Raw genomic sequence first — 27,868 nt, 5'->3', positions numbered from 1 at the left:
TTCCATCAATTACACACGGCATCGTAATCCTATAAGCCACTTCGTACTTCGTACGGGGCTAAAAAACAATTAATTAAATAACATTTATCGCATACGGTGTGTGTGTGTTGTACGCTTTATACACGACGTATACATAAGAGTAAACAAATTTACCCTAGAGTGCTAACGTTTTTGCAAGCAAAATTACATCACTGTATTTTGAGATGTTTGCCTACTGTGATAAAATACCTCACTGATATAAGGCTGTACATAAGAGACTCGTACTAATACTCGTGCAAGAGCTCATATACGTACACGTCTCTTATATACAGCCTTATAGCAGTAATGTACTAATGTCGCATTGTTTCCGTTGTTTTTCAGCTGATTCACTCAAACAATCAAAACTGTTTATACGTTTATACATCTTTAGCACTAGCACGCGCGTCTGTAGCAGGTGTAGCAGCTTCAACCTAATGAACAATTATAAACAAATTTGATTGTATGTGTGGAGTGGATCAGTTTAAAAACACCTGAAGCGAGAATATCAAGAAAAAATTTCTCAAAGGCAGGCAGGTGTTCCAAACTCATCCTTGTCTTGAATTTTCAATGGTTGAAAGAGTCGTAGAGAATATTGGAAAAGTGAGACTGTGGTTCGAAATTGTCCAGTAGAGTTGACTCTTCACTCCATAAAAATTTTGGCTGAACGTCACTGTATGGAAAAGGTGTATTTCCGCGTATGTTGTAAAATTACGATCTGTGTGATCCCCAAAACGTTTACAGTCTCGATCACTAGCCCTGGTAATGCTTCGTATGATGGTCTGCCAAAGTGTGACAGGTGCCCGATTGCTCTTCATATTCCAAACTTCTTTCGTCGTTGAATTTAAATAATTTATTTACAAAATAAAAAAAGAAATTTTGATTTAAAAATACAAATAAATTAAGGATATAAATAAATAAAAATGATAATTTTGACATTAAGAAAACACAAAATTTATCTAAATAATTGGCCAATCGGCCACGCTAAAATCAAACTTCAAAAGTTTCTTTTTTTGCTTTCATTCGAGCCATCATTTCGAACGTTCATTTCATAAAATTTACTTATTGAAAGAGTTTGGACTAATTAACTAAATCACCATCCGAGCACTCTAAATTTAATTCACTGGGCAATTGATTCATTCATTTCATTTGTATTAGAGCTTGTCTTTATTTTTTTGTAAAATCGTCGCTATGACCACCCATCTGATGCATCACATTCAAGCGATGTAAGAACTCCAATTATACTGCGCTAGTTTTCAGTCAATTAATTAAATTTAAAAAAGAAAAAAAAAATGATTTTGAGTCAATCAAACGTTTCAAACTTTTAAATTTTCTCTTTGCATTTTGATAATCTGATTTAGTATAAAATTTGTGTTGGATGATACGTTGACAGCCCATTTCAAAAAAACGTCTGCTTTCATTCGACGACCCGGGTCAGACAAAAATAATTTACCAAAATCGAAGGAATCCCCATTAATCACACATCAATCACCTATCACTTCTCAGATATAACCTACTGTTATAGTTCGTCGAGTATGTCGACTAACTTATTATATCAACTGTGGACACAGTATGTAAATACAATGCTTGGCCACACGCACACATACATATAAATATTAGACAGATTGTCATTATTGATGAATCTTTTTTTAAGCTCAAAAGAAAGGGATTAAAAAAAATCACAAACAGCTCATGCATGTGTCGTACAAATCACACACTCCAAATAAATGTCCAATAAATTAAAATTGCAAAATTTGATTTATCCAGTCTCTGAATTCCGATATTCTTGTATAAACGCCCGGTTGATTTGGTTCAGCACAACCAATACCCCACGATATGACACCGGCTAATAAGAAACGTTTATCATCCCGTTGGATCACCATCGGCCCGCCAGAGTCGCCTAAAAATAACAATTCCAAAATTTCGTCATTAAAACTATTCGAATCGAAGTTGTGGAGTGGTTTTTACCTTCACACGAATCGTAGCCACCTTTCCTCCAACCGGCGCATATGAAGATGTGTGGTATGTGTTCGATGTAGCCGGCATTCCGATACATTGATTCACAGATGGTGTTGTTGATTACAGGAACTGACACTTCTTGGAGAACGCTGGGTAATGGTCCGTCTGTAAAAATTATTTTCAGTTATTGTCAGGGTCTGGAAAGTCTGTATGTATGTGGGGATCAAACGGAGATTTCTCGATTCAAGAGCGTTGGTCAAGTATATCAAGTCAGGTGTTCGAATCCCTACTTCGACCTTTATAGATTTTGAATGTAAAATCTTGTTCGCTAAAATTGTTACTTGGCGATACAGTTGGTTACGGTGATTCAATCTCTTCCAAAAACACTTTGAAATCTATTCGAATGCAGGGAACAAACATGCATTTTACTTGTTGATTGACAAACTCAAAATTATATTGACCCCGCAGTGTTAACAGTAATAATAGCATAATAACATCAAACAACAAACCTTCATACAATCTTCCCCATCCCGTCACAAAAGCTGTTCGGCCGATGAAGTTCTCATCAGTTTCTGGGACACATACTGGTATAATGTTAGGTTGAAATTCCACCGGTTCGTAAAATCTCAACAGTGCCAAATCGTATTCGAATGTACGCGGATCGAATTGTGGATGAGATGCTACGATTTGGACACGTCGTTCTTGATAACCGTACGGCTCCTCTTCTTCAGCCAAATCATATTCACCCAATCTGAGTAATAGGTCTGATGGTGGAACACTGAAATGAGAATCGAAAAATTATTTGAAAGAAATGCGGAAAATTTGCAACGACCCCAGTGGTTGAACAGTAGTGATGGTGCTTGCTGGAGCTTAATAATATTTGATTTTTTCACAAAATGTTGCCTCAACAAAAGTACTAGACTAGAACATCAGCAATTTCTTTGTTATGCAGTTAGATGTGTGCTGCCACAGCACTGCTTCTGTTCATGCTAGGAGCAGTGCTGTGGTGCTGCTAGCTAACTTAGGGGTGAATGCGCACAAATTATGAAGAGTCCAGCCTTTATTAGGGTGGAATTATGTGATTTTAGCCGCCGCACAGGGTTTAAGCTTTAGCATAGAGTTAACCACAATATCTTTGCTGGGCATCAATCGTTTTATTCCAGTTTTTGGAATAAAGTCTAAAAGCCTTAGAGGATCACTTTTTTGACATGGTGTTTACCTGCTTATACATAACCTAACACTTGATTTATGTAATAAACAAAAGATACTTACTTGTCAACACAATGAGCGGCTGTGATGGCCCAATTTTCATTCAACAGAGCGGCGCCACATTTATGCAGATATGTTGATGTCCTCCATTGTCTCAACGAAATTTGCCAGGGCCATCGGCCGAAGGATGCCTTCGAGCCACCAACGATTCGCGGTTCGGGAAACATTCGTTTACCACACACTGCCATAACGATCAAAGTTGAATTTAGTATGGTTGAAAGCATTTTGTTCTCATTTAGGTTAACAAAGTTCTAAACAATTAATTTTCATTGACAAACACACAATTGAAGATCGTGGTATGAGCACAGCAATAATCGACTCCTCTGTAATTTATCGCGTTGGTCGATTTATTGAAATCATAAACAATTTTACACTCTGTGTTGAAAGTACACAAAAGCATATATTAGGCAGTTTTTATGGTGTTTAAAAAAATGTAAATTTATTTCGTTTCGCGACGACCATCAATATATACGCAGCTCAATTTCAAAGGCGAATGAAAATTTTTCACATTGTTTAATTGTAGCTTTCAGCAAAATTATATTATCATCATGCTGTATCGAACGTATTGTGTTTGGTATTGTCTTGATTGTTAGCTGCGATCATACTACTAATCAACTCCTACTCAGATGGTACAACAACTTGAACTGCAAAAGTTTTTTTTTATTTATTAAAAGGAATTGTAATTGAAATAAAAGTTGGGGGTGGGGAGATCGCGTTTTTTATCTGGCTGAAATAAAGTTCTTTATTTTTGTTGTTGTTGTTTACATTTAACAATATTAAAAGAAACCTGTAGCACACTAGTCATCTGTCTATGAAAATAATAGCTATTTTCCTGTTAAGTGTCTAAATGGTGTTGTTTTGCGCATTATATTTGAGATCGCCGATACGAGCGAAGCGAGTTCGGCAACACATAGTATGCGTAAAACAACACCACTTAGATATGTAATCAAGATTTTATCTACATAATTACCATAATAACGAATTTTACAAAATCAACTGAAACATCAATACGCTATGATACCGTCACATATTCCCAAGGTAGATATAGTGTGGAAAGGTAATGTTCCCACTGTATAGATCTCTTCGTTTGGTGAAACTGATGACGGAAACGTGAGGAATGGTGGGGAAAAGTGTGCAAACTAATTGAAACCAACTTCACAATTTCACATAGTAATGAATGAATTCTTTGAAATGAATGTAAATGAACTAAATACGGGGAATTCCCTTAGAAGCAAAGTTGGTTGTCATTAGTTTGCACACAAAACCGAACCGTCGATCGTCACGCCAGCGGTCATTTTAGTGATCTATTTACCTTGCATATTCCCCACAAATCACCAATAAATCACACATCTAGTACACTGTCAAGAATCTGTCGATTTTCAGTAAATAACTAAATAAGAAATTATTGAAGATGGTGTACAAATGAAACATTATCGAAGATCGCAATGCGTAAATGAAACATTATCGAAATTTTCAGTTTATAAATTGACGTTCTGAGAAATCCGTGTTTAAATCTAGCCCATTTTGATTCTAAAAGTGTCACGAAAATTGTGAATATTGTGACATTACTGTAGATAAAGTGACTTTTTGAACGTTGGAATAAGCAGCATAATTTGGTTCTTACATTTTATACTTTTTAAAAAGAACGATTGAGTTTAATCAAAAAACTCAGACAATCAGTAAAGATGGAAAAAAAATTCACAACGCAGGCAGGTGAGAAAATAGCTAGTGTCTCACCTCAGCTGAAACTACTGATACCTTTGCTGTCAAATAGTTCTATGTGTATCTGTGTTAGCGGTTTTAAGACCTTTTTGCGTGTTGTAAAAATGCTTAGAAGTCCCTGGCCAACACAAATACGCAGATTATTTTTCAAGTAGTCGAAAAGCCGCGATGCATGTTTGTAACAAAGAATTTGTATACTGATAGCAGACGGGTACCGAACACAAAATGCGAGCTCAACACCTCGCGAGATTTTTGACATTAGGCGAGGTTTTGGTTATCCACATTTTCAAATTTTTAGAACACTCTGATTAAGAATGTATGAAGGTCGCACTATAATTTTAAAAATATAATTCAAACAAACCAGACTACAGTTGCTGTAGCCTAAGGTTAAAAATCTCGCGAGGTGTTGATCTTGCATTTTGTGTTCGGTACCCGTCTTCTATCAGTATACAAATTCTTTGGTTCTTCAATACAAAGTCTTTTGAAGTTTCAGCGAAGGGTAGAAAATGACTATTTCCTCGCAAGCGTTGTGAAAAACTATGTGTTAACTTAGGAAAAAAGTATGAAATCGGGTTGACTTGATTGCTCGCTACGTTTTGGCTACAAAAAACACCCTCGATATAAAATTTACATCGTTTTTCACCCGGGTTAACAATAGATACCGATGGAAAAACAAACGAAATTTCGCTATGTTTGTGAATTTCCTATTTTCTCCCACAACGTTTTTATGCGTTCATGTTGTGTTTTGCCGTTTTTCTCCACGAAACGAACACATCGATTCGCCATGCTATTTTCGAAAACATAAAATGGACCATTTTAAATGGTGACGAAAATGCAAATTTCTCAGGGCCTATTGAGGGGAGAAAATAGGGGAAAGCACTACGGGCGCCTGACATCTTGGTTGAGAAATGTTTTAATTTCTCCCCCAAATTGTCACGTTCGTTTTTTTAAGTGTAACAAACAGATGTGTTTGTTTCATCACATCACGCGTTAATGAAAAAGATTGTGTTAATTTCTGGAAAAAATAGGAAATGTTTTCTTTTATCAAAATAACGAATTTTCAATTATTTCTAATATATAAAACTTGTATAACATAACATAACCATCAAGAAACTTCATTTTCCTTTACGCTTTTTTCACGTCTGAATTTTATTTTTAACCTACAGCTTCTTGTTCAATCTATGTTGTTTGTCGAATCAATGAACTCTTATAACAAGTCAACACAGAATGCTAACTCAATTTATAAACATGTAATAATCTTCTATATACTCATCTTCACGACCTTGACTATCATTTTACAAGCGACATTGATAAGTGCACTCTTCTGTGCAACACAGACATATTTTATAGCCAACATAATAAACAAAACATAATTTTTTTTGTTCTTCATCTCACACACATAGCGATTGTTATTATGTTCACGGAGGCGAAGAAATAAATCAGCGAAAAAACGGATAACATTTTTCACAACAAAATCAATCTTTTACAACTTGGAGCCAATTCGTATTACTAAAACATTATTTGAACCGAAGCCAATCTCGAAGTAGAAGTCGTCATGCAGTTACTGCGGCTTGTAAGCATTGCATTTGTACTGAATAATACTTTCATTGACAGTGATGTGAACCTTGCGTATCTGCATTTCAGATAACGCAATTGGACAGTGTACACTTACACTAATAAAAACAAGTTTATACAACTAAGCCACTATTGCTGTCATTGTCAAGTTCAGTGTAATGGTGCATTGACTCTGGCCATGAAGTTTTTTTTTTTAATTCAAAGATTATTTTGTCCCCCATTATCGCCCATTAATTTGCCTTTTAATTTTTGTTATTATGGAAATGGGTGTGACCTCGATCTAGAGTTTTCCGAGAAACAACGCACTTCAAGCTAAGGAGATAAGGAGATCATAGTCGACAGCTGTCAAATATAGTAGGTACTTTTTTGTATGAAATGGTTTTTTTTGCAGTGTTTTATAGTTGTGTGACACACTGTCAAGTTTCAGTGCCATATTTAGAGTACCACTCATGCTTGAATCTAAAAATTGGAAATTGGTGGTGAAGACGAATTAGTGCATTTTGAAAGGATTTTTTTCTTTTACGGAGTGATACTCGACAAACTGTAAATTTAGTCAAAAAATTGTAAATTTTACATTGACACTCTAGGTCGAACTTGCACCCATTTCCAATTTCAGTTTAAACACCCTAAATCAATCAATCAATCAATCTTTATCACAACTGCAAAATGTATTGGCGCAAAATTCCTACACATATTTGCCAGATTCCTTTTTTCACTTTGCAAACGTGGGAATTTCGCGCTCTAGAACGAGCTGCCTAGCAGCTACGGGACGAAACGGCATTCTAACTATTATATTAACACGTGCAATGCGATTGTCTAAAAACGAATTACTTACCTTGTCTGTAATCAATTCCTTCCAAAGAAGGCATTGTATTGGCTGACTGGGGTTTACTCGGTGTTGTACCATTTGCTGTTCCATTGCCACTGATCACTGTTTCATTATTTAAGGAACTTTCCGTTATACCATCAGTAGGGAAAACAATTGGAGTGCCCGATGTTATCGACATTGGACCTTCTGTCGATGACGTTGCATTTGACGAAATTGTTTCCGTTTTATTACTTTCGACCGGCGCCAGAAATTGTGTAGAACTTGAATCTAAGCCAGTGGTCGATGTCGTTTCGGTTGTTGTTGTTATTTTCGTAGTGGTTGAAGCTTTAGTTGGTTTACTCGTTGGCTTAGTCGTAAAGGGTTTACTCGTTGGCTTAGTCGTAACGGGCTTACTTGTTGGCTTAGTCGTAACTGGTTTACTTGTTGGTTTAGTCGTGATGGTAGGAGGTTTCTTTGAAGTTGATTTGTGAGTGGTCGTTCGTTGGGTCGATGTTGAGGTTGTGATGGGAACTTTGGTTGTCTCTGCAGGTTTGGCAATCGTTGTCGCAGCGGGTGTTTCTGAATTGAGAAGTAATTATTTACAAGAAGCTAGTTGAGAACTGTCTTTTTTGACAAATAATAGCCTGGACTTAATATCGGAACATAAACCTAAGTTTAAATGCAATTTTCAGCATAAATATTCGAAACCGTCCCCATCAGAAATTTAGCTGTGTTTGCTTTTAGTAGAGCTTTTGGAAACCTCTACGTTTTCATGATGATGAAAGGATAATTACCTGTGAGCAATGTCTGTTGAGTAACTGATGAATTTCTGTCAGAAATATTTGTACTGTGTTCAACGATTGGCGCCGTTGATGTTTCCACAGGGACCACACTTGGTAGCAAAATCCAATCCGTTGGTGTCGCAGGAGTTTCGGTATAGGAACCTAAAAGCGGAACAATTTAATAGATTTGGCTTCACGCCTGTCAGCGACAACAATTTACCATTTTCGATGGTATTGTTATCGATTTGGATATTGCTCCAGGTGACCAAAATGGTTGGTTGTGTTGTCCCTACAATCGGTTTGATTTCATTTTCTGCCGACGACTCGTTGTAAGCAATTATTGGTTGGTCAATTCCACTTGTACTGGACTCTGTTTTCGTTTCCACGGACATCGTAGATGACTGTGTGTGTTGTTGCTGAAGAGTTGACGGAGTGATGGTTGTAGCACTCGAAACAAAACTTTGAGTTGTCGACAAAGGAATCTCCAACTCCACTAAATGATCGAGACTAGTCGGGGATACTTTGACGATTTGTTGAGTCGGTTTCGGTTTCGGACGGGGCGATTTTGTTGTTTCTACATAAGAAATGGTAATAAATGGCTGAGACGTTGTCGTCGTAGGGACTGGTTTGGCAGTAGATTGTGTCACGAGGGTACTGATTGGATCGTTTTGTAGATTCGTAGCAGGTGGTCTGCTAGTGAGCAGCGTTTCATTTCTGTTAATCAATGGTCGGACGGGTGTTTCTGTAACTCGTCTCGTCGGCTTGGTCAGTATTATTGATGCAGTTGGACGTTTCGACGAAGCCACATTCGCTAGCGTTGTTGCAGTGGTTGTTGTGGGTCTTCGAGTTATAGTTATTGGTTTGGATGTAGTCGTTGGCACCCGAACAACTTTTTTTGTTGTGGATGCAATAACCTCCTTTGTGGGCTTACTAGTTTCACTTCCGCTCGTAGAAGGCCTATGTCGTTTCGTTGGTTTCATGGTTGTTGTCGTAGGCCGTCTACTTGGGCTCTTTGTTTTCATCACTGTCGGAGAACTTACAGTTGTAGTCACAGTATCCTGTACTGATTGAAAGGTTTGAAATTTAGTATTGTCTTCAGCAATCGATGTGGGTGATTTTGTGAATGGTGACGGTTGCGTCGTTGTCATTATTGAACTAGTACTTTCAATCTTGGTGGCATCAGTGGAAGTTATGATGGAATTTTGATATGTTGTGAGTAGATCCAACACTATGTTATCACTGTTACTTGCCCAGATAGTTGGGTCATTGCTCGTGCTATAAACTAACTTATCATCACTATTGGTCGATGACAATGTCGGACGGCTATTTGATGAGTGATGTGTTACTGTAACCGAATGCAATGGAACGATCGTGTTCTTAATGTTAATGGGTGGCCGTTCCGTTGTCGAACTTTTATGATTTAATGTTTCTGCGGATGACGATGATTGATGATGTTGGAAATGAGATATAGTATTTTGGTCTATGCTATTATCACTAATTTCATGCTCTAATACTGAGGTGGACGCGTCCTGAAAGTAAATTGGAAATTCTTTTAAAAATTATTCATGGGCCACGTCCTCCTTTCGGAATGTTCGAGGTTGTCGCTCAAGAGCTGTGTAAATTAAAATCGCATCGGAAAATTCGGAATTTTATGTCAAAATGAAAGTAGATTGGTTTTTTTACGCACTAGTTCGTAAAAGTAGCGTTTGTGAGAGTGAGGATCTCACTCCTATACAATAAAATCTTATCCCTAACTTGGAATTTAATGTTTCGACTCGGGCTGACAGCATAACTTATGTGTACATGCTATGAAAATCGCTATTATCGAATGCTAGCTATTATGGGAATGGAAGGAGTGATTATTAAATAGTTATTTACGTATCTGTCTTGGACGATTGAATTTAGACGATTTTACGAGTTGTACAAGCGAAAGTGGTGATGGTGTTAAGGAATCTCGCGCCGCGTCATTCACAATAATTCACAAAGTGACATCTTCCTTATACAAAATGTGTCAGAATGTGAATTATTGTGAATGACGCGGCGCGAGATTCCTAGCAACCAGTGGTGATACATATACAACTTTTCATGCCACAATTTAAGTCGTAACTCTACTGAAAATTTAAAGTGTCAAGCTCAAACGCAGCGTCGTATATGTGCAACCTACGTTATTCTAACATTAGAGTGCGTTTATAGCTATTTTGCTAACTAATTAGTAAATGGGCTTGTTTTGCGCACTAGATATGCATCGTGTGCGCAAAACCCCATTTACTAACGTGTTAGCAACTAGTTATTTATCTACCAAGGTATTTTGTCGCACTAGATGTCGATTGTCGACCCGAGGTGAAGCCGAGGTCGACAAGACGTCGTGTGCGAAAAAATACCGGCATACCTACCGTGGTAGATACAACGTTTTTCGCAATTTCGGGCCATAATCACCTTTCCAATGCAAAATATTACCAAAATTTCTACCAAACATTCACATGCAAACATGAATTCATTTGAACGATCAAGCAACCTGCACTATATACACATTGCAATGTGATGTATAGAGACGTGCTAAATAAAATCAAATCAAGTAGTCAATGATTAGTATGTACGCTTCAACAATACGTTCTGTATAATTGTGTGACTCTGTAGCCGAATGGCTATGGTCGTTGCTTGGTTTACGGAAGAATTTTGGTGTTGGGTGTTCAAATCCTGGTTTGTGCAAAGTTTTTATTTATAAAATTTAGTCTTTCTTAAAGGTACCAAGCTCTGTAGCGTGCGAAAAAAATGTGAAAAAGCCCAAGTGCGAAAAAAAAATCAAAAACGCACTGTGAAATAAATACCTTCAAAACGATATTAATTGGATGCATGGAAAGGTGATGATTATGGACCGGAATTGCGAAAAAGATTTTACCTACTGTTAGTTGAAATATTCATAATTTTCAAGCAAAACACATCAACACAAAATCCTTTATGCATATAACCAATATAGAAACTTATGCGCAAGCAATTGACAGATTCCTACTACGATCATGTGAAGTAGGATTTTGTGTTGATGTGTTTTGCTTGAAAATTATGCATATTTCAACTAAAATCTTGTTGCTAACACGTTAGTAAATGGGATTGTTTTGCGCACACGATGTGTTGCCGAACTCGCTCCGCTCGTATCGGCAAACTCACATCTAGTGCTCAAAACAAGCCCATTTACTAACTAGTTAGCAAAATAGCTATATCCACTGATTCAAAATAAATTCGGACGCGCACTTACTACGTGAATAGATTTGTCAAAATGAATCTAATCTTCTCAGCATTCATTGGTGAATTTATTACCAAATTGGCAATACCAATACCAATACAACGATATCTAGTTTGCTGGCATTGATAGCATATTTTTTCCGTTCTTCATCGTAATCATTACAAAAATTCGCGACAACAAAATCAGTTCTTCTTCTTCTTCTTGCTGTTTTTTTGGTCGTTCTCTTCATTATCGTAACCAATCATTAAAATATAGTTTTTATCGTAAATCATGATCAAGGCGATTCTATATGTAGTGGAATCGCATGAGCCCAAATTTTTTTTAAATATAACAATTAATTTTAACGTTTTTTTCGTCTGGGAGTTGGGTGTGTTATTCACTTCCGTGTGATTTCAAAAGAACCAAATTAATTAAATTTTTTGGCACATGCACATTACTCAATTTAAAATTATGAGATTTGTTTTTGTTTCGGCGATCGCTCGTAACACAAAATCATCACAGACATTATTTTGGTGTCTAAATTTTTGTAATTAATAATGACTTACATGAATCTGACAGCATGACTTGAAATAATAGCCATCTCTACATGTACCCAAATGCGTACCATTGGCTCTAAGGCAGTGTATAGCGAACATGCATGTACCCTCCATTCCGGTTCGTAAAACTACACAAGGAAGGTTTCTTTGGTTCCTATGTGATTGAACTGAAAATAGAATGTAACAAGAAAAAATATTAGCATCGCCCATAAAAAAGGTTAAAAATTGTAATTTATTTAAACTAAAATTCAACTTCGCAGAACAATCCGACACAATGCATATTGTATTCCATTTCAAAAGGTTAAAATGCTATTTCGGACTCATCTTGCAAAGTTACCCATCAAATCATAATAGTGATCTGAAAATTCAAGTTCAGTTGCCATTTTCCAAGGTTAAGACCAGTCTGAGTTGATCACGAAGGCGGTGACACATAAATTGCGCCAACGGCAACGCATGCCAAGACTCAATGCTACACAACGCGGGTCTAACAACATTATTACGCCAAATCTCACGTATGAAACTAACAAACATACAAATTCACCCCAAGCTTCTGCTTCGCAAGGTTCTGAAAGAACAGGTTAAGACAGCCACGAAGGCGGGTGACACCGAAATTGATAAACGCACTCAGTACATATTGTGTGGAAAATCAACTTGAAGAAAATGTTTTTTAGGAAAATTCGGAATTTTGTTTTTGTTAAGTTGCCCGTTTTCATATAAACGTCGTAGCCGCTGACGCGATTTGTGTGTCACCGCCTTCGTGATCAACTCAGAGTTGTATTAACCTGTTCTTTCGGAACCTTGGGGCTTCGCCCTTTTTGTGGTCCGATGCTTTGCGCTGAAGGGAATACGACAAATGTTGTGAAGCAGAAATTTGAAAATTTTAGGGCCGGCAATATTTATTATTACCTTTCAGTTGGTGGACAAAATCGGAAACCCTCTCAGTTCCTCATAAGGGGCTATTCACAAATTACGCACGCGGTGGACGGTTAATTTCTGACCCCCTCCCCCCCGTCTCGCACGCGTTTTTCATATAAAAATGTCTAATTTCTGACCCCCCCTCCCCTCTTAGGTGAGTGCGTAATTTGTGAATGGCCCCTAACTACATGACTTCACCTATTCAAATATTCTATGGTCACTCAACACCCTCAACCTTCAGCACCAGCAGCATTTGTGAGAAAAATGAATTTTAACGATTTTCCAGGTTTCTTGTCGCGAGGCGCTCTCCAATCACACATGATTCGTAGAACATTTTCGACCGCTTTTCCACATACCAAAAAAAAACCTTTAAATAAAAATACGTCCAATTGCCGTATGATCAAAAATCCTTCAACATGACAGTATATGTATCAGGTATGTACATTGTACCTGCTACAAACTATTCTAGAAACAATAAAAACTGAAAACAATTTTGTTTTCTAATAAATTACATAATTGACCATTTATCTGACCATCTCATAAATCAAGTAATGTGAAATGATGAAAAAGAAAGGTCAATACCTACCATTCAAAGTGGAATAATTTTTCAAATAGAAAAAAGAGCTACTACTATTACAGGCCTATACAAATGTACTATACGTACATATTCAAAATACGTTCAGGTTTCATTGATTGATGTAAAAAAAAACAATTAACAGATGAAGTCAGTAACAATGTAATCTTATAAAGAAAAAAAATCTTTAAATTTTCACAAATAAACTGCTATGTTTGTAGCACCTATGATTCACTTGACTGAAAGTCAAGGTCTTATGACAGAAAATCACCTGAAACTGTCAATCGGTGCTTGAGAGTGCATGCTATGCTATAACGCTAAGTTCACTAAAAAGTTCACTTGAAAATGTTCTACATTAGCGAACACGTTAAACGCAGAAACATCCGTAAAGCGTACTTGTTACCGCGATAACTGGAGTAAATTTCCAATAAACTTTGGTTTTCATCGACGAAGATTGAAGCCAAAGTACCTAACAGGGTAAAAGGGTAAGCATGCGAATATTTCCACACCTTTTTCTTACTTAATGTCATTGCGAAATTACCATTGATATTATTGGTATCAAAATACTACTCTATTTGACGTATTTGACGTGGTAAAACCTCTATAGATCATTTTTATGACCTTGTAAACGTCAGACACGATCCCAGCTGTCAGACATGTCGAAAAATAACGAATGAATTGAACGAACGATTTTCATGTAAAAACCAGTAAATTGAACGCAGTCAACGTCGATTAATTGAGGTTAAGGAGTACTGGACGAAACATTTAGTGGGGTTACGTTGGCGAGTACCGTATAATGAAAATGATCTATTACCCTGCTAGGTGCTTTGTTGAAGCTCTTCAGATGGGCAATTTTGAAGAAATGAGATCGGAGTAATTGTAAACACAACTTTTTTCCTTGGTAAGACGAAATTTTTGCGTTGTTTGGTTGTACATTCCCTAATACGATAACTTGACTAATTCGCAACGGATCTGCAGACAAATTTCTTATTCGATATGAAATGAAATTTTTGATTTCTGATCTAACAATTCCGAAGTATTTGGCATAAGAGGTTTTGTTCGGTTCCTTGATCAGCGTGTTGTCAAGTAATTTTCAGAAGGCTTCAGTGAGTTTTGTGGACAGGTTCGAAGATTGGATTGTGATCTCAAAGATCAGCAGCTCACTTACAAATGGTAAGAGAACTTATACTGGAATTATTGATAAGTTTAGTCAGTCAAGGGACCTGACCCACTAAAGAGGTGGGGCCTCTTGTGATTTTATAGCATTTTTGGTATAAGCAACAGTATACTGAAATTTGACAGTCCTTAAATCCATACAAAGTGTGGAACTATGTTACACTATTTGTGGATGTTGACGTCGTCATTAAACTATACTTGTACATGTACGTACATAGTGTACAAGTGAATAAACCTAAATAAAACCTAAACTTACTACATGTGACTCAACAGCAATTCAGCAATTTTGAATTTTGTTTTTCATTCGCTATCAACTTCAGAACAGAAGTAAAAAATGAGAATCGAAGAAAATTTCTCAAAAGACACAAACCTCAAACATAAGTGTACGAAGAATTAGGTCAATACACATGAAAATGTTATTCAAATAAAGTCAACCATCAGATCTACAAACACTTAACGAAAATTTAAACAAATAAAATTGTATAAAACTGAAACTGAAGCATAGAGTGTGTTGTAGGTGGCTTGTTCCTTATTGTTATTACCCATGCTGTCTGCGGTATTAGTTGATTTTTATTTTATTTTTACAGTCATACGTGTATATACCACCATCTAAACGCGTACAATGTTATATGCATAGTTTACCAGTCACACGAATAAGATGTGTTTGCCTTTCTTTACAAAAATTGTAAGATACACAGCAGACGAGGAAAGACCTACTTTTGTGAATAAACACCGTCATCGCACCATCACACAGTTGCGCTGTTGGTGTGCTTACATAAATAATCAGTTTTTTGACCCGCACAAAATATGCGATGTACGGCATTACTAAACAGTTTATTGGTAAAGATTTTTTTCGTTCGTGCGAAATTGTGAATTGGGCATAGCTATGAGTCAGATGGGACCACTATAACATTTTTGTACAAAAAAAGCAGAGGCGACGCCGACGGTACTATTTTTTTCTCCTGCACATTTTTGAAGTTGAAACGATTTGTATTTAAGTCAGCAAGACATTGTCGATCGTGAGATAGGTCTACGGATCGTTAGAATTTTTTGCAGACTGGATTCTTTCATGTCCCCAAAATTGACCATCTCTATTCAGTACTTGTATTTACATGATTCGCTGTAGCATTGCATTACCTTCAGTCTTACTTTCTTTGTTCTTCAGTCTTACTTTAGTTATCATAATTTTTCAAAAATTTTCAATAATGGTCGACAAGTATACCAATTCACACCGTAAGTCTGCTGCAAATTCAAATTGAAACGCACAGCAACCAAATCAAAGGCAGCGTTAGAATTTGGTCAACTCACTTTATTTTCATATAAGAATGCGCTGAAATTCATTTTCTAATTCATTGGTTCATCCATCGATTCATCGAAAATTAAAATTCTGAAGCGCACTTACGGCGTGAACATTCAATGAGTGATGAATAAGGTTTGCACAAAAGCCCAACCACAACCAACGCCACTGCAACAAACGTCGCGCCGCACTGTGTTGTGGACAGTGTAGGTGGTTTAACATTTCAATATTTTCTTTTGGTTCGAGTATGAGACTTCATGAACTTGATTTTGAAAAAGGTGACCTAGTAATCCGGTTGCTCGACATGATGTTATTTTGATAGGACGACGAATATGTATAAATGGTAATACAAGAAGTGACTTATATCTATAAATATTTTGCATAAACAGTCCAACCTTGACAATTACATAGGGAGTACAGTTAACGCTTAGAATGTTGGCAAAATTATTGCTGCGATTTCTTTGACAAAAATGAAAGATTTCGTTTATCACATTTGGAATTCGCACATCAATTTTAACACTCCGATTGTTCATTTTTTTTTCAATGTATGACAGTATGCTAGTGGATAATATGATATACTACGCACTCACCTCACATACAAATTACTTTTCTTTCATAATTTATTTGGTTGCAAAGAAGCAACAACTAAGTGTACTCTTTCCAGTAAGAGTTGCGGGAATCGTTAATAATTTTTTACAGTGGCTGGTCATTTACGATAGGTACAATCCCCCATTTAATAGTAGATTATCATCGACTATTCCCCTTATACTGCTTTATCGCATGAGCGAAAAAGAGACAACAAAATGGAGGAATGACAATTTCCCATGAAAATTGAAAGAATGATTTAAACCTCTAGGGATAAAACAATGACGTCACAACATGGCGCGAAAGCGATAAATTTGATTGGTAATTTTGTTGTGCTCATAAAAAGTATTTCCATCCAAGAAATGTCGCAAATATGCCATATCTAGGCCAGCAACAGTCAAAAGTGGTCAAAAGTGTTTTTTGTGCTTGAAGACTGAGATAGAAGGAGCAGGAGCATGTCGAAAAAATTGGCACCTCTCTTGAGAGAATTTGTATGTAATTCTCTCCCAATTTTAATATATATTTTTCCGGCCGCGATCAAGTGTGGATTCTTTGTTGTTGAAATGGCTGGGAGCTGCGGTAATTCGGTAAAAATTCAACTTTTAATAAAATATTTCAAACGGGAACATTGACACTTTACAACTCTAATCGTGAATGTTGCCGTAGTAAAGATCGGTGTATAAAGAATAAAAAAATAAAAGTAGTGAGGGACAGAACAATAAGTTTCCAATTGAAGATGAACAATTTTGTTTTCGTTTTAATGATATTGAATTAAAAATTCGTTCCCTTGCCCACAAATAGTAACAATTTTATGTGATTTCTGTGTTAATGGTGTTGTGGCTACGTCTCATTTCAGTTTTCAAGCACAAAAATCGTCGTTTGTGACTCGTGATGAAAGTTGAATTTTTCATCACTCATAACAAAATGTCGTATTTTTCTGTTATTTTTATGCTAATTTAGCTGTATTTCTTATTGTTTTCTTGCGATGGAATTAGAGACTTACAGTGCCGAACTGGCCCTATGGGCGTTCCGGCGATTCCCGAAGGGCTTTTTAATTTTTGTTTGAAGAAATGGCAACGAAGGGTCTTATGAAAAATTTCTTCATGCAACGCCCGAAGGGCTTTTTTGAGCCAGTCCGGCACTGGAGACTTATTCATAGTTACAGGGTAAATAGTGTCACCCTCACGCTATAAGTAACCGATGTAAAGAGCTAAGCATAAAACTCTTTTGGACTTGTCGTCTTATCGACTTAACACATTCATATTATGGAATTTATTCATATTGTCCATTTACTTATGAGAAAAATCTTCAATTTTTATTTAAGTGGGAAGATTGTGCCTATCGTAAATGACGAGCCACTGTAAAAAAAAATTACGATTCCCCCAACTGTTTTGAGGTTAATGTAAAATCAGTCGACGGACTTAAACAAATCAAAGGTAACTACTGTTGGTTGACGTTGAAGGCGCTAGTAACGAGACCAACGTGACGAACAGGAACCATCATTACTTCGTATCGGCTATAAGTAATATTGACTACATATGACTACATTCCAACTATTCCACCGTAAGGTTTGTTTATTTGGAAATAATTTAATTTACGCACTGAAACTACTTTCGAATTCGTGCTTTCGTCAGAAATGCAAAATTCAACAATTGAACGAATTTGAAGTGAAGAATCAGTATGAGTAATAAGTGCCGGGGACGGTTGGAATTTTTAGTTTAAATCCGGGTGTAAAATGTTTTAAACGAAGACATGGACCGTAGTGATTTTGTTTTATTTAATGAAGCGACATTTTTCATTGATGATATTAAATAATAATAATTTTCTCGAAAAATTAACAGTCAAAATATACTTACAATTGGCTATACTAGGATTGTAAAAATTTACTGTGCTTCCTAAACTAATTTGAAGCAAATTTAATGCTGTAGCTATGAAGACATGCTGGTACCAAACACGATGGTGACTAGCAGGACGCATCTGAAACAATAAAACAAATTATTGTTAATTTTGTTGGTGTTTCTGTAACAAATAGGTGGAAGAGTTTTTTATTGCTGGCATTGGTTTTGTTTTATTTTTTGTGGCGATTATATTTTTACATAGAACATAGAACGTAGAACCTTAGTGCTCCAAGCATTAACATAAAATTGGATGGTGTAGACGACGTATTTTCGTTGTATGAGTTAAAGCAACGCACTTCGAGCAAAAGTGCTTCGAGTGACAGCTGTCAAATAGAGTACAACTTTATATAAAACACTGTCCCATTTCAGTACTATATTTAGAGTACCACTCATGCGTTTGTTAAAGAGAATTTTCTGCGCCGATCACAGTACCACTGATATCACTGTACCGATCAAATTTGGGCTCCACTTGGGCTTGATCTTCATGTGCATTTGAAATGTCATCAACATGAACAAATTCCATCCGCGTTAAAAAATCTCATACAAATGAAAGAATGAACAAAACATTTAAGGAAAATAAAAAGTGAGGTTACGTCTGAAAGTTTCGCCTATCATATCTCATATCTAGCAGCAGCTCGCGACTAACCTTAAAATCTGTCGCTTGTTAGTGCTGGTATCGAGATATATCTAATTGTAAATTACGACGGCGGGCGCGATGGGATTCCCAGCAGCCGTTAATAGGGAGCGGGATGACGTACTAGTTTACCCAGAAAACTACAAAAGCGCTATAGCTGAATAGGGTTGTTTCGTGAAGTTTCACCCTGCAAACGGCACCATATTTAGCTAAAGAAAATTTTCTGACAAGTGGTGAAAATGTGAACAAATCCATGACCTGATGTTCTATTAGAATGTGTTTTTGATTAATTAATTCACAACATTCCCAAAGGGAAGTGTTTTTCTCATAGTAGAGTCTTGGCGCCTGCCAGCTGAGATTAATATCCTACCAAGACGAATGTAGACCGACAACTGGATAGGATTTATAGGTAGAATTTCCGACAAAATTCACGCCGTATGTGCCTTTTAGAATTTGAATCTTGGGTGGATGACCAAATGTATTGAAAAATATATCTCAACGCACTCTGTTGTTAGGATATCGTGAATTACCCATAAACAACGCTGCATTTGATTTAGGTTTAACCACAGCACTGCTACTAGCATGAACACTGAACTGACATGTGTCAAATTTAAAGGCTTTAGTGATACGAGCTACCGCTTAGGATTGTTTGTATTGTATGTTTTAACTCATACAACAAAAACAAGTCATCTATCTGCATAACAGAAAAGCAGTGCCTGCTGCGATTTCATCAGCCTCCGCACATTTTCTATGTTCGTGCTAGTAGCAGTGCTGTGGTTTAACACTTTTTTGAAATTTTAGAAGTCATATTTAAGTCAACGTCAATTTCTGAGGTCATGCTTAAAATTTCGTCGTAGATGTAAGTCCACTGGTACTCAATAGAACGGCACTGTTGACCAGAGATATAGCAAGTGGGGTGTTGTTGGAAAGCTGAGACTAGCAGAAAAACAAAATTAAGCAGTTTGGCTGCGAAAAATTATCATGTGTGAGAAATTATCCACTTAGGTGTTGCTGAGTTTCACAATTATGGCCAAAAATGAGAGAAAAATTTTGAACCACTATAAAGTTGCTATGTAGAAAATTTGGAAAAGTATTTTTTTGGATATTGGTAGAGTTAATGTCCCTCTACTTGTACAACTAATTACCACCTCTGTGACTAAAGTATCCACGCCTGTAGAACCTTTCAAAGATCGTCATTTTTCAACTTCAATGAGTCGCCACCTGTCCACCTTGCATCCATCTGAATTTTTTTTTGTACTATGACTATTAGAATTCCATATCCTATCGATTGCAACAGAGCACTCTAGGGAGCCTTGGTCTGGGTGCTCCGGACTGCACGGATGAAAATCAAAAAATTTTGTGGAACGTTGTTCATGGTCAATGGTCACAAGCAGACTTAGAATATCCAAAAATATCAAATTTGCGACGACATGTTTAATTAAACTCCATTCAACCACACCGTGTGTAGTGCATGACGTGAATCGATTTTAGTAGGCTATTCCAGTGGTAGCGGTTTGTTTATAGTTATTGCAGTAATTTTTAGCGATATATAAGTGACATCTCGAAAAGAGACAAGTTCTCTTTCGATGACACTTTCGGAAAATCTACTCTCAGGAAACAGTCATTTCTTGATTTTCGATGTCCATCCCCTGCAAGCCTGGGTATCTTTCCTTCAAACCTCCACCGCCAAAAAGCAATCAAGAAATTTGAATTAAGAATAATGAAACGAATTTGGTCGCTTTCTGAGACATGATGAATGGAACAATGTCCGCTAATAATTACAATTTCAACTGTCATAATTATAATGGTAAGTTGTAGATTTAAAAAAAAAACTATTATTCTGGTCGTGTGAGAAAATTATACGTCTCAGTTGTTCTTTTTTATTTTGTTTCCACAAAAAATAAGATAAGTCAATTCAATCAAATAAAACAGTAATATAAATAATTAATAAATACGTGAACCACGAACAAAGGTATTACGAATCAGTTACAAGTACACGATTGTTGGTCCAAAAAAAACTGTTTGTGCAAAAAAGGTACCCATTCAACAATCAAATTATCATTTATTTCTTCTTATGAACTAGTCAGTATATAGAAAAAGAAAGAAAAATCAGAACAGCGAAACAGAAATTTATTGTTGCCTCTGATATAATTGACATCGAACCGTTGAGGACTTGTGTATATATGTACAACTACATCAGCGATGTATCCATTATTATAATATGAAGAAGTCGAATGGAAAAAAAGAAAAGAAATTAAGAATATTCCAATCTTGGTCAGTAACATGTATTGGTATGAGAATTAGTTATTTAAAATTTGAACGACTGCAATAAAATGGGGTCAAAAAACCAGAAATACTTAACACAAACACTGACATATAATACACATCGCCCAGCAATACAGATGTAACAATATGTTTCGTGTTTTTGGCAGCAGTGTTTGTTAGTCAGCAATAGTACAGTTGAAGAAAAAACACTTGATCGAGAAGATGAGATGGAATGTTTGTTCTCAAATATTAAACATAATGATCGAACAATTGTGCTGACAGCACAGCATACCCTCACAGCGGAATTTCGAAAATTAAGGGAAACAGTTTTATTTAAATAAGGTCTTTGCCCGTGATTTGTGGTATCGTGACACTTTTTAACTTTGTCCGTCATTTCCTTGATATCCTTTGATATCGAGGGGGTAATGGCTAACTTTATTATGAAGATTGAACATTTGGTATCGTAATTAAGAGTGATGGACCCTTTTCAAATTTGTAGCCTACATTTAGGCGGAAAAATCTTCGTTTTTCGATGATTTATTTGAAAAAGTAAAACCAATTAAGCACGCATAAATGTGTTAGTTTTGAAGGAGTCATAACTTAACCCACTTGGAGAAACCTGTGCAGGTTACAGAAATTTACACAATCTGCAAAGGTTTCTTAAACTTGGATAAGTCATCAACCACAAACCAATTTTTCCTTCAACAGAAACACATTTTTCGTTTATGGTTTCAATTTTTCAAAAAAAGATTTTGGTTCAGAGAAATCATAAAAAACGAACAATAAAAAATGATTGCCGTAGTACCGTTCCAGATGCTGTTCTGGCAGTTGGGCCCTCAGAAAGAAGGAAAAAATTTGCATTTCGGCACCCACTCTTTTTCTAAAATTTCTGTAAGCTTGCAGCACAAAAGTACTGGGTTCATTTATATGTGGGACGATAGTAGGTGAGGCCAGCTACAACACCCCGTACTCAGTTCCGTGGAACATCGAAGCTGCAGAGAAGGCGGACTCTCCGAACATTCACTATATTTCTAGTCATAACTCTCGTGGATCAACTAGCAACAGGCGGTGCGTATACTCTACCTGTAGGTCTTATCAAGGCCGACAATCGTACAGCATTACAACAATTTAAAATAATTTTTTCTTGAGTTATTGCCGAAAAACCCTTTTCGGTACCCTCTGACATGTCTTCACTTTTGAGCGCTTTTCACAGAAAACAAATTTTTTTAAGAAAAAGTGAAAGACACGTGTTTCCTAGAATTGAAAGACGAATCCAACGAGCTATCACTCATTAAAATCGGAGACCGCTTGTTTCCAAAGTTAAAAAAATCACCTGAAGATTTGGCGATATCACTCTTAAATTTAATATTTTGATTGGATCAAGTTTTATGGTGTCCGTGATTTGTTGTATTTCATTATGAAGTTTCATATACTGAAAACTGAATATATATTAATCGCAGCATTAGTAAGAGCACGAATAGGTTACACAGTTTCCAGATGTTCTAGTTTTGTTGGCATGGAGCTTGAAAGTATAAGATTCAGCTTGATATATTGCAACATATTTTTTTTATTCGTTGCACCCTCCGATAATTCGCTTTCCGCCAATGATGGTAGGGTTACAACTTGTTTCCGGGGTTTTTCGCGAGTAAAATATCACATTCGGCTCGAGTTGCAAATGCCAAACTCATGAAAGTTTTCGAACCAGTAAGTAATCCACTTTTTTTAGCACATGGAATTTCAATTCAGTGTTAATGCTAGTAACGGTGCTTTAAGTAGAATCAAAATCGCTTCAGACTCTTACGTTTTGAAGTTATATGACTTATCAATGAGTATAAATAGATATGAATCAGCCAACAGAACACATACAGAATGGATAACTGAATTTTACAGCTTCTGTACGGAACGAAAAGTGTTAGTAATTATTTCTATCTGATTCATGTTTTATAAAGTAAATATTCATTAATTCAAATTATAAAATTTTAATAGAATAGAAGCTCTGTGGGTAACAAGTACTGACAAATTATTATTTTTTTTAATTTGTATATGACTTATAAATTGATAGATGTACCCAAAATCCTTGTAAATACGGAAACGTGATGTTAAAATAGTTAAAAAAATAAATACATAAAGACACAATCTTCCTCTAGATAAAAATGTAATGCAAAAGAAAAAAAATCAAAACTGGATGACTACATAAGACCCGCACGACGACGACGTATTCCTATTTTAATAAAATAAAAAACTGGAAATATCCTCCTCGTATACATTTCTTTGTCGTCTGTCATATTTGAACTTAGTTGACTTAGTGAAATGATCGTACCTTCAATGACAATCAGAATGGCCCTAAGGCCATTTTTTGTAAAAACTACCAAACGTCAGCCGTCACGGTAACTGTCAAAATCGACGGAACTTAAGAATTGAGCATATTTAAGATTATTTATTTGTACGCTAAAATCTCAATTCCAAGAAAACATACCGATGTCAAACACAGAAGAAATATTTCCAGAAGTTTTACTTTTATGATATCGACACTAATTTTATTCGGTGTTAGGGAATCTCGCGCCGCGTCATTCACAATAACTCACAAAGTGACATCTTCCTTATACAAAATGTGTCAAAATGTGAATTATTGTGAATGACGCGGCGCGAGATTCCTAGCAACCTTTTATTCAAAAGTAAAAAAAAGAAGAAATTGCAACTGTCAGCTAGTGCCATAGGACCTTTTGAAGGCGATCTCAAAAAATTGGACAAGATTTTTTATATTTTATTAATTCAGAATGGCAATGACAAGACAAAAACTTCGATTAGCGTAGAAAAAAGTATTAGCGCCCAAAATGTTTAGAGAACGAAAACGGCTTGATCAAGAAGCAGAAGGATAAGTTTGGATTACAAATTTTTGAAGATAGTCGAGTAGATAGTAGATATAAGCTTGGACTCTTTCTGGAAGGAAGCTCTTTGAAATTTAGATTTTACATCCAAATTTTCCAGAATTTTAGAGAATTTGAAGAATACTTGAGGAACCGCTAGGGAAACTATTAATAGTGAAAACAACAGAAATAAACCTCCTCATTCGTAAAAATAAAATTTGCAAGCGTCGTGGAAGTAATCACAACACTCCTAGCATGACCACTGAATTGACAAGTGTCAAAATTGGAGGGCTAGAGCTACCGCTTATGACTGTTTGTATTGTATGTTTTAACTGAGACAACGAAAACCAGTTATCTATCTTTATGTAATGTAAACACGTCATTTACTTTCGTTGTTACAAATATGTGGTTTCGGGCTATAAGTTACTAATAAGTCATTGTTTGGACGATGCCACTGGCAAAATAACTCCATCCAAACAATGAAGTATTGGAAAATTATATTCGAACGTTACTATTTCTGGAGTGACCATTGGATATCTTCCTTTTACAAATATTCTTGGGCACTCGACCGTTCTTTTCATAAATTTGGTACCAATTGACCGAAAATATTGGTAATTTAAATTATTTTTAACGCTCAACCAAAAACTTAGACCATCCTTTGAACGCATAACGCTAATGTAAGTTAGCGTGAGGCGCTGTGAGTAAAATAAATTTCGGAGCAAGACACTAAGATACCAAATGTAACAAAGGTAACAAACGTTACAGAAAAGTATAAGTCTCGGTACTACTACGTATGCGCCTCTTGAAACAAAGATCTGAGACTGTAATAAACCGTTCATTACAATCGAATAAATAAAAAAAAAAACTTTACAAAACAAAAGACCTACCTTGAATAATATTTATTAAATGTTGAAAGAATACGAATTATTAATTGTAATAATTACGATAAATGGTCTTAGAAACGATATCGTAATTGCACATAACTGATGGATCAATTTATGCTTGTGTTATGGAACGGTTTTATGGAGCCATGCACAGCAAGAATATTATTTTTTTTAGATGAAATTCCAATTCGATGCAAAATTTAATTTTGGACGAAAATGACTTTAAAAATTTTTTTTATTTAGAAGCTAAATTTCACTGTTAATCTCACTGTTAATTATTTCACAAGTTTTTTTTTACTTCTTCTTCTTCGTGAAATGTTGTTACACTTGTTTCTTTTAGATTTTATTTTATTTCGTAATCTTCCGTTATAACTTTGGCACGTTAGGAAGACATAATTTAACTCTTTTTATTTCACTTTTTTTTCTTATTTAATTTAAATATTATAAATTCGCCTTAACGTGTACATAAATGTTAAAATTTTGATGGACTGTAGGTATTACATCCGTATACATTTATATATCGTTATGTATGGTTAATAATTTATCAGCGAGCAATGCACAAAGTAAATATTGATTAGAAGAACTGTTATGTTGTAACGGTATTCATAGATGGGTTTTAACTGGTTGAATCATATAGAAATGTGTGCTATGCTACTTTTCTTCAAAAAATAAAAGACAAAAAAAATATTCTTTCTCTGCATGAACATGGGCAACAAGAAATATTTATTCATCAAGTTGTTGGATGTTTTCCAGTTTATTTTTAGAAAAACAATATTTTACACTTTTCGATTCGTTTTATCCTCTTCCAGTTTAACAACAATTTGTTAACAAGTGTAATTTCGAACGTTAAACTTTCATTGAACTTCTATCGGAATCCAACAAGTTAGTTTCATTGAACCTTAGTTTTCCAGAGCACTTAAATTCCACCGTTCTTGGTAATTATTATTTTTTTTTTTAATTTGTCCTATCTTCTCTGTACAACAAAACTACAAAAAAGCAACAACATTAAACCAAACGGAATTATGTACGGTTTTCGCAGCAAATTTTATGGCTTGACCAACGAAAATAAAAAGAAAAAATTATTCACAAAACAATGTCACAAAATTTAATAAATTTAAAAAAAAAACCAACAACTTTTTTAACAAGCAAAAGAATCTTTATATCCGCGCCAGGTAAAGTTCTTCTTTGCCATTCAACAAAGAGTGGTAAAGACCTTGACACTGAAGACGATTAATCCACACTGAAACCGAAGAATTTCTCTATGGGCAAAAGCAAAAATCGTTTCACTTGACTTGTTGATCGTTGTGCGGTTTGCTTGAAACACAACACACGGGCCAAACAACCGATCGCTGAAGATGAGTATATAATATGTGTGTTTGTGTTTAGTGTAACAACAGTTCTTTTCTTTTCCCGAACCAAACTAAAATGAACGGTCGGGAGGATTATATCTCTCCGATGTTCATTTGGTAAATTGAGTCAGTCAGTGAGAGGTTTCTTTTCTGTATTTTTGATTGAACATGTTTTTCTGTGTGTATAATATTTAATGTTCTATATGCAGGTAGGTTAATACAGCTAATGGTTACGACCATATACAACTAATATCCGCTGGATGAATGTTGAAAAAGAAAGAGCGTATAAAAGTAATAAAACAATGAACGGTTTTTAGATTTTCTTGGGCCTTTCTGACTGTAATCATTTGCTGTAGTTGTGGTTATGTGCATTTGAGATAGAAATGTGGCAACAGTGTGAAATATTGACCATGTTTTCACTGAGAATTAGCTTTGAGTTAAAGTACAGTTGTAGAAAAGTGAATACTGACATGCTTTCCGTTTTAAGACATGTTGTGGTTTGTATCTTTAATGCGCATGTTTCTTCTCAGAAGGACAAAACCAAGGCTGTAAACTTTGAGTTGCCCCAAAGAATACGGCCTAAGACAAAAAAACTGTTAGATTTTTAATTGCTGTTTTGTTGGTATCCATGCGCTCCGAGCCGAGATCGATAATTAAACGTAAACTCACCATATAATGTAGCAGGGACTAAAGTAAGGAACAAGTGTGTAGGCAATTGGCGACAGTGCCCCTCAAAGTGGCTACACTGCCATCGACATTTGCCACCACAGGCGTCACAAATGGCAATTGTTGAGGAAACCACGCCATTTTCAAGAAAATTTTAGGATAAAGTCAATTTAGAGACAAAAATCGAATCATTGGTTAAATTGGTTGAGTTCAGACGCAGAATGCGACACGCTTAGCGAGTCATGAGTTCGAAAGTTTGAATTACCATGCCAAATTTCTAACTTCAAATTTACAGACATAATGTACCTATCTATTTAGATATTTCCCGATCAGTTCTTACCGCTGCACTGATAGAAACCTCTTCACCAGAAAGTTTCAACCCGATGAATTTTTACTACTTCTGGTCAGAAGATTCTTTGTAAGCTGCACAAATCTAGGAATTCAAAAATTTTGCATTCGGCACATTTTTCCTTAAAGGTACTAATGGCACAAAGTGCGAATATTCACATAAAGACTACAATCGCGCTTTGTGCGAATAGCCTTTTCGTAATTATTTGCTCGAATCAGAGACTCATTTATACTTTTAGAGTTGTGCAGTTTCCTATCTTTGCATCATCAAAAGTCAGTATAAACAAAAAAATTCGCTCGCTCCGCTCGAGATTTCTTTTCCTTAAAATAAAAATTCTGAAACTTGATAGAATCTTAAAAATTTGAAATTAAACCTAAAATGACTTCGCATTGACGGAATGATCTATCGAATTCAGCAAATTCGTTTGTCAAATCTTAAAACCATTGAGTTAAGGAATATAACTAAAAATTTTAGTCTAAAATAAAGTCTGTAACCACTCCTT

At 35.8% G+C, this 27,868-nt stretch overlaps 1 protein-coding gene across 2 annotated transcripts; it reads right to left on the bottom strand.

Moving 5' to 3' along the window:
* Positions 1–1,004: 1,004 nt before the first annotated feature.
* On the bottom strand, positions 1,005–26,391 carry LOC119084837 (serine proteinase stubble-like). Of its 2 annotated transcripts, none has more exons than XM_037194933.1 (10): positions 25,006–26,391; positions 18,311–18,431; positions 11,917–12,074; positions 8,351–9,659; positions 8,143–8,292; positions 7,376–7,927; positions 3,247–3,424; positions 2,484–2,752; positions 1,984–2,139; positions 1,005–1,915 (listed from the first exon to the last, which is right to left on the bottom strand). In XM_037194933.1, the coding sequence occupies exons 2-10, from the start codon at positions 18,429–18,431 to the stop codon at positions 1,755–1,757; spliced, it is 3,054 nt and encodes a 1,017-aa protein (XP_037050828.1). In that variant the 5' UTR covers positions 25,006–26,391; the 3' UTR covers positions 1,005–1,754. The 2 variants fall into 2 exon arrangements, with proteins under 2 accessions (XP_037050828.1, XP_037050829.1); XM_037194934.1 differs by having other exon boundaries at positions 8,351–9,188; positions 25,006–26,388.
* Between the last annotated feature and the right edge of the window lie 1,477 nt (positions 26,392–27,868).

This window comes from Bradysia coprophila, unplaced genomic scaffold (assembly GCF_014529535.1).
Source record: "Bradysia coprophila strain Holo2 unplaced genomic scaffold, BU_Bcop_v1 contig_94, whole genome shotgun sequence".
Taxonomy (NCBI): domain Eukaryota; kingdom Metazoa; phylum Arthropoda; class Insecta; order Diptera; family Sciaridae; genus Bradysia; species Bradysia coprophila.
The sequence above is the reverse complement of the archived record's forward strand: the minus strand, read 5'-3'. Positions and strand labels throughout refer to the sequence as shown.

Bases quoted from the DNA above. Each gene is read 5' to 3' on its own strand.
- LOC119084837 (XM_037194933.1), bottom strand. From the start codon at position 18,431: ATGCGTCCTGCTAGTCACCATCGTGTTTGGTACCAGCATGTCTTCATA. The intron at 7,928-8,142 runs GTAATTATCCTT...TTCTCAATTCAG, and splicing joins TCAACAGACATTGCTCACAG to AAACACCCGCTGCGACAACG. The intron at 1,916-1,983 runs GTAAAAACCACT...TGTTATTTTTAG, and splicing joins TGGCTACGATTCGTGTGAAG to GCGACTCTGGCGGGCCGATG.